Consider the following 12,381-nt stretch of genomic DNA (forward strand, 5'->3'; position numbering starts at 1 on the left):
AGAATAACTGTAACTAACTATAACCCACCGGGGAGGGCAAAGACACATAATCTTTTTAGCTGGCGGCGATCCAACTGAAGGGCAGTCATCCTGTTCACTACACTTTAGTCTGCAGTCCACTGCTGCAATTAGAAAATGCAGCAATCGCCAGAGAAACAACGTCATGACATAAAAACGACATAAAAAAGGCAAAATATATCATTTGTAGGATATCTTTCAACCATAAGAAGGATTACACTAGTATAGTTATATTTATATATAATACATAAATGTCACATTCTACATGTATAATTATATATATGTGACATTTTAATGCATTTTTGGATAAAATAAAAAAGAGAAAATTAAAAACGAAATGCTATATAATGAAATTCAAAAGTCAGAATAAAATCACGCATTACTGTGCAAAGGCTTTTAGGCACTTGACATGTACAATCAGGAAGGTGTGCAAGTTTCATGTTGCTGCGTGACAGTGATCCCAAACATACAACCAGAGTCATAAAGGCTCTACCGACCCTACCTTGAAAAGCTGCGCCTCGGTGAACTGAACCTGAATGAACTCGTGCTGTTTTAAAGTCAATGGGTGGCTACATCATATTTATTCAAGACATTACTTTAGAGAGACTTCACTTTTAGTGTCTAGCGAAAAAGTAATGCACTGCATTGAACATCAAACGACTTCTCTATTGAATTTACTGCAGTGGAATTAAAAAGCAGACTCTCTACTTTCTAAAATCTACTTTCAAAGATGTGGATTTAGAACTGCAACGATCAAGGGAATGATGCAGAAACAACTAGATCACCAGCTTTGGAGATTTCTAGAATCATTGTTATTATTATTATTATTTTCAAACCTAAGCAGAAAGCTTAATAGGGCTGAATATGATGCAGCATATAAAGTATTAGTCCCGCGCTATGCATTGCGTGACAGTTGAGATGAGTGGGTAATAATGCCCTAACTGACTGCTTTTTGAGACAGATGTTGTGTTCACGAATCTTGAAGCAGGTCAGATACCCAAACTGACTGCAAAATGAGACAAGAGGTCTCTCAGCCACAGTCAAGGTTCTCTGCTCTGACAAGAGAGCAGATGGCGGTTTGTGGAAATAACAACCCAGATCAAAAGGAGAGAGAGGCAGAGGACTCTGAAAATTCTCCACTACAGCTCATCCTCTTACATAGATTGCCTTTTCATGTTGTCACTTTAAACATTCATTCATTAAAAACGAAAAAAAATAAATAAATCCAAAGACTTTTCTTTCTTTTTTTTTAAATTATCTTACACAAATACAGTTTAAGCATTTGGCATTGTGATGCACATCCTCTACTTACACCAGAATACTCTTTATGCTGCTTTGTGTGTCAGAGAGTGTGCATGCACATAACACTTGGTGACATTCTGCTAAACTGTGGCAAATTATACAATGGCTGGGTGAATTCAGTAACTCCTGTGGGTACTTTGTATATGAGTGCATGCAAGTATGTATATGTCACAGAACAAGCTGAAAATAAAGATTTACAACAGCAGTGTGCATGCCGTTAGATAATTAAATGATTCTTATTTTATGAAAGTAATTTTATTTTGTTCAAAAGGAATGTGGCAAAAGGAAAGACAAAAAAAACATTTAAAAGATCTGATGCTTCACGGTGTTTTGTCACAGTTTCTATTTGTCACATTTAGAAAATAATGGATTACCTAACAGCAGTAACAGCTTTTTACTCCCCCAGCAAGCACTTCAAAAACAATACACAATATATAACCTCCAAATTAACTGTTTGTCAGAGGAGAGCATTCCACCTCCACCATCTGGCATTATAAACTGTTCTAATGTTAGCTCTATAACTTTTAAAATGAACACTATAAACTGCACCTACCCTACAAAAAGAAAGAAAAAATAAATAAAAACAGAACAACAAAAGGTAGAGAACAATAAACCACATTTTAAGGGCATTTAAAACCAGCCATACTAGGTGTTTCACTTTACAACTTTTCTTTTTTTACTGCTGGACTCTAAAAACTGTAAAGCTGTACGCCTACTGAGTATACCAAACTAGATGTCCTATCTGCAAGCGATGATAAAGACAAGCAGACTTCAATTAAATGAATATAACAGGAGTTAAAGCTAAAAACTACTTGTACATCCATGTTTTTAAATAACTCTTTCAGAAACATATATTTAAAAGTTGACAGTTGGGGCAAATAGACGCTGCAATTGCTGCCCTTCCTTCCAAGCAATTTAACATTAGAGATTACAAGAGAATGTTTTAATTGCATTTACAAAACAGACATTTACTGTAACTTTCAGTCCCTCTGGATAAAGCAGCTAATCTAATGAGAAGGAACTTTTCTCTGGTCTAAAGTTAATCTCTGTGGCAGGCATTAATGCATTCACAAGGATCGCATTTCCCTGCCAACCATTAAATACATCAGTCTCTCACTGGCATCTTATGAATATAAATATAGCCATAGATATTTCCAATCTTATATCTAAAATATGCAAGCAGGATGAAAATGTTGAATGGTGAAAAATGCTGAGAACTGACAGAAAACTTGAGTGAGCGATATTCCCTGAGATGAATGAGATGCCATCTTTGAATACTGTTATCCAGTTCGTGTAAAACTGAAAAGTGCCATCCCACTCTGCAGCAAAAAAATTCTATTGAACGTCTGTCTATCGATCTTGAAGGGGAAGCGAGCCATAGGTAGCCCTTATGGAGTTTACTTGAAGCAGTGGGCTCTAAAAATGAATAAAATCCACGATGGATCATCCCTCTGTCTCTCTAAATGTTCACGCTGTACCCGACAGCAACAGCTACCAACACATGTGCTGTAACTAGTTAAAGATCAGTCAAGGACAAAGAGTGGTGGTTCTGTGGGAATGATTAACTTTCTATGGTAATACGATGTATAGATGTGTCCGCCAAATAAAAACACTGATGCATTCAAAGGTTTTTATGTATGAAATTCTACTGCACGTCACATGAGAGATTACCTATGCTGGGTAAAGACTGATCATGATTTATGATGGGTGCTTGACTTGCAGTCCTCACATGCTAGAGAAACCCTGACTGTCCTAACTGAATAAAAGAGAGTTTTAATTAGAATTTTTCAGCAGCTTATTTTCTTACCAGACACAGTCCTGACAATCTCAGAGGTGTTCCTCAGGCCCACAAAGGAGAACTGGTAGAGCCTCCAGGAGCGAATGTCCCCAACCTCCACTGAGCTCCTTTTCCACTTGTACACAATCTCCTCCCTGGGGTAGCCATCTGAAAAAGGGAGGACATGGAGATTACTTCAAACTCATTAAAGGCAGGAGAGAAGCTCAAGACTCGACTGCATAGCTATGCTGTCTTTTATTTTAGAGTAATCCGTGTCCACCAAGTCGGCAAGCTTGCAAATAAAATGTTTCATGAAAGAAACATTATATAACAGACTCCAGCACAACATGTTGACAAAATATCCAGTCCATCTGTGGGGCGAAAACGTCTTTGTCACTAACATCACTTAAAAGCAAAGATTACAACACAGCTCTGTAGCTGGCGATAAGTTGGATTTCTATAATTTTATTACTTCCAGCACATCCTCTTTTATACAAATCATAACAACAATCTTAATAGAGTACAGCTGAGTCACTTAGACAAACAGATGCATTTTCATAATTAAATCATGTATGTGAGTATCGAATTTGTGTTCTTACCATCTCACAGTAAGAGTCTGTCCCTCAGTATGGGTGTTAAAGTTGGGTGTTCTTTCAGCTCTATTTAAATTTCAGTCTAGTACAGTCTTCAGTCTAGTGATGAGCTGTGTGTAGCAGATGAGGGAGTAGTCTGAATAATGCACATGAACTGCTTTCAGAGCAAACTTGCGATGATTTTATCACTAAAGTGCTCTCAGACATCCAGTAATGTCTGACCTTAGAGGAGCAGGGGGATGAAAGGTGCTGCCCATTTCCCACATTACAGCCACAGAGGCTGGCAGACTTCATCTTTACTGGTAATGCATTCAGGACACATTATTGATTCAGACTTCTTTTGATAAGCTGGAACAATAATGCTCCTATGAATTCACTTTGGGCCTAGTTGTGCTGTCATAAAAGCCACTGTAATCCAAATACTAAAATGCAATATACAGCAAACTGAAACAATATACTCTGCTCTGTGTGTCTGAAAAGTCCTGAAGCAAAAAAGTTTGGCCTGATCTCGGCTGACTACAGTCAAAATCGCCGCAAAAGAGGTTGCGCTGGAAAATCGACCATGCTTTGTTGCTTTGTGGCACATAAAATGTTCATAAAATGTGAATGCAAAGTGCGGCACACTAATCCATCTGCTGCTTCTGAGATTGAGCTCATACTGTACATCAAAGTTCTGAAAAACATCCATAGCTTTCATCAAATTTAAATGAAGGCTTGTGTTCCGTTTTTAGGTCTGCTTTCTTGTGAAGTGGAGCTATTTAGGAATCATTTTCTCTGGAGAGTATCCCCTGGTGTGTCTCTCCATATATCCACTGTGACTTCAGCAGATAACTTACCCCTGTCCAGTCCTAACATGGAATGACTAACTCGTTTGGACTTGTGTTACTTTTTAAAATGTCTTTTAGAACAATACTGACAGGTTTCAGGAAAATAAATGAATAGTGCCTTTGGCTTGAATAAATAAATGCCTGAATGGTTTTTTGAATCTTGTTGTTCATTTATTCCACATTATAACACATTCATAAGGTTTCACTTGCTTTCAATTGAAAGGCTGTTGTTGCTTTTTACCAATCTTAGACCTAACCAGTTACATTAAAGCATACTTTACATATTCTACATCCATAATTCCTTTCCTATTTACATAAATACACACATGACTCATGTGCCTTCTTTTAGGTAACTGGAGTGCTCCCAATGAAAATCTTAAATGGTTCCAGCGTTAATTCCTTGATTTGGTCTGTTGGATAATCACTGCTTAAATTTAGTCTTTGCTCACATGTGACGTGTTTAGGGCCTTGCTGCGTTTGTGTGTGTTTGTTTGAGAAGACGAAGACAGGGAGGGGTAAATCAGTAGGGTTTCAGCATATGGTCAGACTTACAGCTTGAAAACTCCAGGGGGCACGAGTGTTCATCCATAGGGAAGTTGTTCAGTTTAAGCTGGCACTCGGCATCGATGGTCAACCTGCAGAGAGATGAAATTTAGCTCCATGAACACAAAAATGCAATATGTTGTACAATACTCTATATAAAACCAAATTTTTCAGTCTAATCACCAGGTCACCAGGGATGGGTTTTGTTTTATGTCATATTGTTCATTTCAGACGAAGTCTGGTACATTTTGGCATTATTGGTTTTATTTTGTTATGTGAAAATTCTACAAAAAGGGTAGCTCACACCAACCGCTAATCCTTATCATAAACGACACAAGAAATTATTAATTACAATTTCAAAATTTTTTATTTTTTTACAGCTACAGTTCTTTTTCACACCTGAGGAAGTTTGAAGGAGAAGTCATTAAACTTCCTCTTAATGAGAGAATAACCTTAAATGACTTTACCCATCCACGCACTCTCTATTGTCTTGTATCATTGTGCACCGAATCACAGCGGCCATCCTAATTAACAACCAGTGGTTAAGTTCTGAGTCCCCTAAATTAATGAAGTGGAGAGGCAGTGTTCTGCATAGGGAAACATCCATCACAGCTCGATTGAGTCCGGAAGACTTCACTTACTCTCTTATTATCACTACTGATGTATCGTGGTGTCAGTGCAAATATTTATTTTTGATCTATCAACCTATTTTACATATAGCATGCGTTAGTTTCATGGTTTTACAGTCAGAAACATTGTGAGTTATATGGTTTGAGACAAATTAAAGCAATTAAACTATTGAACGCTGATGTAAAATTAAAAGGCTTTTTTTAAGCTGCATGCCAAAGCAGGTGTTCCTCCATCTCAAAAGGCAATTTTCTGAATCATTCAACACAATGGATTTTTCTGTACATTAATTAATGTTAACCATAACAAGCAGGAAGCTAAAATTTCCCAAGGCGTGTTCAGGATAATCAGTGTAAAGATTACTTATGTAGAATGTCCTTACATGCAGGTTAAGGCCTCTGTGCATATTAGGAAGCTTAAAGGCAACATATGAAAATGAGAAATGAAAATAACAAAATACTAAGAGAACAAAATCCAAAATGCCAAAGACTCAGAATAATGAAACACTAAGTACAAATGATAAATAAATTATGAAATAATAGAAATAATTCAGTGTGATAAAATTAAGCTGGTGTCAAAGATTCCAAAATTCACTTTAATAAATCTGTCAGTTGTAGATGAATGAGAAACATGCAAATCAGAAGCTCCAGCATCACTGACGTTTTACCTCAGCGTGTAAAGTATTCTGCCGTCATTCCATATCCTGAGCATGCGATTGGGTGTGGTGATCCAGTGGGCATCGGCCTTCTTTGAGTTGCGAAAGAAAGTATCTGGGATCCATATTTTTCCAACCATGTTGCTGTTGAGACGTAGAACCTTCATTGTGCTGTTGAATTTTAATCTTCTGTCGTACCAGGTCTGAGCAAAAAAGATGTCGATGGTGTATTCCTAACGACACAAAACGCAGTTTCACTCAAACTGTCGTGTTCAGTTTTACTTCAGAAAAACTGAACATGCTTCACATTACACAACAGATAAAGGTCTGATAAAAGATTTCATCTAGCGCTGTCAACAACATGCAGCTTCAAACTGTGAGATGCTATAACACCAAATTAAAAATGTGGGCTCAAAGAGAACTTTTTTCTGTCTCGAGGGAACTTTTCTATGCCAGAGGAAACTTAACGCTGAAATGCATTTGCATACAATTTTCTTAAAGGAGATGGTGTCTTTTCAGGCCGGGAAGTGCTTTTGTCGCAGCTAAAGAGCACTGTTGAAAAAAGACCAGCTTGACGCCCTCAACCTGAAAATTAAATGTTCAACGGGGCAATTAATAACCCCCATTGTTCGACTGAAGTATTACCCGACCTTATAACCTGCTGCCTCGGCAGCACTTTGTCCTGGGCATTGACAAAACCTTCTGTCTCCTATTCAGTGCGGTGACACTATGCCAGCTGTGTTGGAACATACGCACTATATGGAGGAAAGCATAGGCAATACACCTCTGGGAGAAGAAGAAGAGCAATAGGTGAAACGTGACAGGTGTAGCGTTAGGTGAAACATTAAATAGAGAGAAAGAGAGAGCTATCATTCTGTGTTATTTATTTTGTTATTTGGATAGGCTCAGCGCTGAGGTTCAAAGTGAAGTACAGCAGGAGAGAAAAAAATCTGGGGATTTGTGTGTAAGAGGCCATAGAGGCATTAACTTTCTGACAAAGCTTATCCCAACAATAAAGTCTAAATCCTTGCCAAAGAGTTCCAAATGAGATTTGAAAAACATTTTCACAAGGCAAAATTCCCATCCTTTCAGCAGCCCTTTTTATCACAAGGGACAGACAGACAGTACAAATACAATGATAAGAGAAAGGCTGAATGACTTAGGATCTTCGAGGATCTTCATCTGCGCCCCACTGAGCATGATAAACATAAATAGTCTGGGATCTTTCAAGGCCTGGGAACTTTTTATTCTTCTTAGTATTCAAACAGCTCTAAAAGCAGCTCAGAAATGTTCAGGTGCAGCGGCTACAAAGCAGCAATGTATCATTCATTCTTTTTATTTTTCAGACCTTGACCTCTTTCCATCTGTTATACTGTTATACTGTCCCTTATAACTTGTTACTTAGCCATCTTAGATTCCTACTGCATAAATAAGAAATCAAAACTGTATTCATGCCAAGATTCACACCCCCGTACAATCAGAGTACTCTGTGCTCCTCAGAAAAACTACCAACCTAACAACATTTGTCATGTTATAGTGTGAAATGACTGGCCCAAGCACATGTATTACATATGAATGCGAGGCAATCAGTCAACCTTTCATGTCAAAATGCCCTCTTCATAGAAGCACAGCCAGGCATGGTCGCAGACTTCCTAATGTGAGTATAAGCACACATTTTCTAACTGATACCATCATTGCATCTCTTCTTCCATCACTTTAGCCAGAGCGGAGTGGGTGTTTTAGCTACTTACCAAAATGGAATGGCATCACAGTGTAGAACAGATTGCTCATGTCATGAAATGATAACAAGGAGGATCAATCTCCTCCTTCTAGACCACGCTTCCCTACTTTGTTGTTACTTCTGCATTAAGGGGTCACCAATATGAATCAGTGAACATTCAGCATTTCAAACATTTTTTTTTCCACTCTAACTTCCTTCTAAGAATCCAGCAAAGGGATTTTTGGAAGTTGAGAAGCTCTCCCACACATGTTGGCTGACAGAAATGTGAAATTGTGTAAGAGTAATGCGTCTCATGTTGGACGGACTTGTCTTGGCAAGTAACAAAGTACTTAAAAAAACACACAATTCTATTCGTTTTATTCTGTATTATCATTAAATTCACATAAGATCATAAGAAAAATATCATTATAACACAAACACACACACACACAGTAAACAGTATCAAACTTTAAGGAAAAGCAATATAGCAACCCAGTATTATGACAAAATGTGTAATAGACACACACTGGTCCACCGTGTTCATTTCACGGTTTGCCTCTCCAAAATGTGAAATGGACACACGTGCACAAGTCGCATTACTGCATGCAGAAACTGCATTACCATCATGGGGAAATAATACATTTAAAGCCACAAAATCTGTAGTGAGTAAAAACATATGAAGTACATTCCAGGGTCCTTTAATCACCAGAATCGATTAAGCTAGGATAATGTCTGTTTAAACACTTTCCTGTGATTATTTTCATGTTGGCTTGAAATAAATTATCTTCTTCAGCTGCAACTTCTGCATGCATGTACATTTCACGTTTTGGAGAGGCAAAGTGTGAAATGGACACGGTGGGCCGACATGTCTATTACACGCTTTATTGTGATATCGGATTAAATAAAGGGCCACTGAAGATTAGTGTGAAGTCAATATCTCACCGAATGTGAAATATAGCCACAATCTTCCCCGCTGTTATAGGATTTATGACACTGAATAATGAACAGATTTTTTTTTTTTGAGAAAACATTATGATGTCCCAGTGTTTTAGAACTTTTGTATATAGCATAACAAACAAACAAACAAAAATACTGAACTGCATTAGAAACATTCATGAACTACTGCTATTGGTTAACAGAAATACATTTAGCAAAGCTACGGTATCATGGTTTTAGCAGCAATTCGTGATTCACAATCATAACAGATATGATAGAAATTTTTTTTTAAAAAGCCCTTGCCTTTAAACCAGACCCAAAGAAAATAACAAATTAAGTATATTTACTTGAACAAAACACAAAAAGCTTTGACAGTTGACTCAGATGCAATTCTTGGCATGTACAAATCCAGAATATGTCAGGATTTGCCAGTGCACACAGTCATATTCAAATATACTGCCGTGAGATCTGGCATGCATGCTGAGCAACACAAAATTGTTACCTGTTATAATGTTTTGTCTTATTTAGACATATGAGGTGTTCAACTGCAATATGTTAACTCTTTTGTATTTGCTTGATTAAATTTAAAATAAAAATCTTTTATAACTCAATATTTCTTTATTTATTAATTTCTTACTATTAGAGATAAATAAAATGTACTTAATTTAATCATAATGCTAGACTACAATGACACTAAAGACTTACGCATACTAAAGCACTCTCTACCAGCTTCACAATAATTAACAATAAAAATGTATTCACTTACCATATTGATGGCATTCACTGGTCCAATGCTGTTGACAAACATGTCTGTGTGGATCACTGTTGGCTTGACTGCAATGAAGAACAGGAAAAAACATTTTAGAGGGTAAAAATTATCTTTCATATGGTAGCACAAAATTTTCCAGAAGGGTTAGATTGTTTTATATGTCACCATCAAAGGGAAAAAGAAGGCGACAATTCCCTTTGCTGTGAAAGTGTGAATAGAAAGTGTTTGGAAAATATCAGTGTTCAGTTAGATGGCAGTGAGAGGAGAAACATGAACATGTTGTTTAATTCACACCTGGAAAACAGGTCATCTACACAGTCAGCACCAAGTTTGTTGAAAATTGAATATTTTGATGTGGATCTTTGTCAGGCTTTGAATTTGCAACATCTTCTTCAAACCAATGGGAAAAAACAAACACCATGAGTACTCAATAATACATTATTTAAGGTAGATGATTCTATCCATCACAGAAGCTATGCAACATGCATCCAACCTTACATCAAAGTCTATGGGAAGAACTCAAAGAACCTATAAAACCTGAAGGTTTTGCAGGTTCCTTAGCTGACAACAAGGAGTTGAACCTAGATTATTTCAGTGTTAGAAATGTTCAGACCTCCTTTCTTTAGACTAAGAATACATGGGCAACTTCCACATCAAACTGGTTTCTGAGAACCACACAATCATTCTCTATGTATTCACTGTTGATATCATTTTTCACAAAACAAATATTTTACATAATTTTACAATGAATGTTCAAAGTCTGATTTTTAATTAAGCATAATGCATTTCAAAGAAAACCTTTGCATGCACATGTTTTGCATGTATCTATCTTCTTTTGCACCTGCAGTTATACCACTTGTCCACCTTTTTATGTTTTACCATTGTGGCCTAATTGCCTTTCCTGGGTTAGCAAGTTAGGCAGCCAGGGACCAGACAAGAACGCTGGTGTCAAATGGACATACATTCTCTGCTAGAGCCTCTGAGGTAGCCTGAATCAACTTGTACATGTTGCTATCTAATCTTCATGGATGACTGGCTGCTATGTCTTAGAGGACAGTCAGGTTAAAACTCAACCACCCTCAAGGTTTGATGTAGGAGCTTTAGTGAGTGTGAGAGAGAGACTGAGGAAGTGAGTGCAGGTTTGCATCCATTTCCCATGTCCCTCAAAGGCAAACATAAATGTGTGTTGCACTCCCACCCTACTGACATTGTTTGCACGCGAATGAACACAAACACATGCATGCAAAACAATGAGACACATATGCAATGGTCTCAAATATTGTTACCTGTAAATAAGTGGGGCGGGATATATCAATGAAATCATAAGGGACATATATAATCATAAATTTAAAAAAAACATCAAATTTTGGGACTAACAAAAAATATATTAGGACTGGGCAATATATCGAGTTTTTAAATATATCGATATATTTTTATACGAGATATGAGATGTGACAATATTGTTCATATCGATATAGTCTATGTCAGGTTATAATTATACTTGTGGAGCCGCGAGTTTGCCTCTCCTTCGTCCACTTTTGTAACTCCCCCTCCCCCATCGCTTCACCTGCAGGCAACAACAAGATCAGCTAATGAGCTAACAGCGCTCACGCGTTGACGCCATTCAGCCCCATGCACGAGGCTGCACGGCCTAAAATCCTTTCATTTTCCCAGAACTCGACAGTGCTCCTTATGTAGGAGTTCTGGTTGTGCTTACTGACTGCGAACCGCTTTTATGTGGTACAAGGCGCTCAGCAATCTGTCAAAAAATGTTTTAGTACGACTTTGGTAAGCTACGAAGCCGCACCGCTTGATGGATTGTTGGAGCATTACAGCTGCCGTAGTCAGGAGCCTCGTGGAGTACTACGTACTGTATTTCAACGTAATATTACCGTATTGTGTGTGTTTAAGGACCACAAATGGCACCTGTTCAGAGACGTGGTTACAAAGAGGATTTCAAACTCCAGGCTGTCAGTCACGCATTAGAAGTTGGGAACAGAGCAGCTGCAAAATCTGTCTTTGTTACTATGCTCAGCATCTTTTAATTTAGATTTTGACTGCACAATTGTGAGCTTTTTGTTATGCACAAAAACAACATTGTTTTATTTAATTTATGGAGCATTATTATTTAATAAATGCTGATAATTTATTTCTGAGTAATTTTTTCATGTACATCTACGCTGTATGTTAATAAAAGTGCCTGTGTGAGATCTGGGACACAGTGTGACTAAGAACTCTCTTTTTGTTTTTACTTTATGGCTTTAAAAAAACATCGTTTGTGTGTTTTGTTTTGTTTTTCTCTTCTTTTTGTTTACTTATGTGAAGAAAAAGAACTTTAAGCAGATGGCGGTCATCCAGACTACTGTATATATGAGTCTAAGAACAAAGGATGCCATCAAATACTGTACATCTCATTTTATTTTTTGCATAACTTCAATAAACATCGAGATATATATCATATATCGCCATCCAGCTAAAGAATATTGAGATATGAATTTTGGGTGATATCGCCCAGTCCTAAAATATATCATTGATATGAAAAGAAATGTTTTATTGTCTTCCTAAAATTCAAACTTCCTCCTAGTAACAATATAAAACAAGCCAATCCATCCAC

The 12,381-nt window shown here is 37.3% G+C and overlaps 1 protein-coding gene across 2 annotated transcripts in view; it reads right to left on the bottom strand.

Annotated features, from left to right (window-relative positions):
* Nucleotides 1–12,381, bottom strand: part of gabrg2 (gamma-aminobutyric acid type A receptor subunit gamma2) — a 41,722-nt gene that overhangs the window by 19,634 nt on the left and 9,707 nt on the right. For both annotated transcript variants that reach the window (XM_080866239.1, XM_080866240.1), the window contains exons 3-6: nucleotides 9,765–9,832; nucleotides 6,355–6,575; nucleotides 5,070–5,152; nucleotides 3,128–3,265 (exon numbers count right to left, since the gene is read on the bottom strand). In XM_080866239.1, the coding sequence (XP_080722365.1) occupies nucleotides 3,128–3,265; nucleotides 5,070–5,152; nucleotides 6,355–6,575; nucleotides 9,765–9,832 (510 nt within the window). The remainder of the gene's footprint in view (nucleotides 1–3,127; nucleotides 3,266–5,069; nucleotides 5,153–6,354; nucleotides 6,576–9,764; nucleotides 9,833–12,381) is intronic.

The sequence above is a fragment of the Rhamphochromis sp. 'chilingali' genome, assembly GCF_963969265.1.
Source record: "Rhamphochromis sp. 'chilingali' genome assembly, chromosome: 19".
In the NCBI taxonomy this organism is placed as follows: Eukaryota; Metazoa; Chordata; class Actinopteri; order Cichliformes; family Cichlidae; genus Rhamphochromis; species Rhamphochromis sp. 'chilingali'.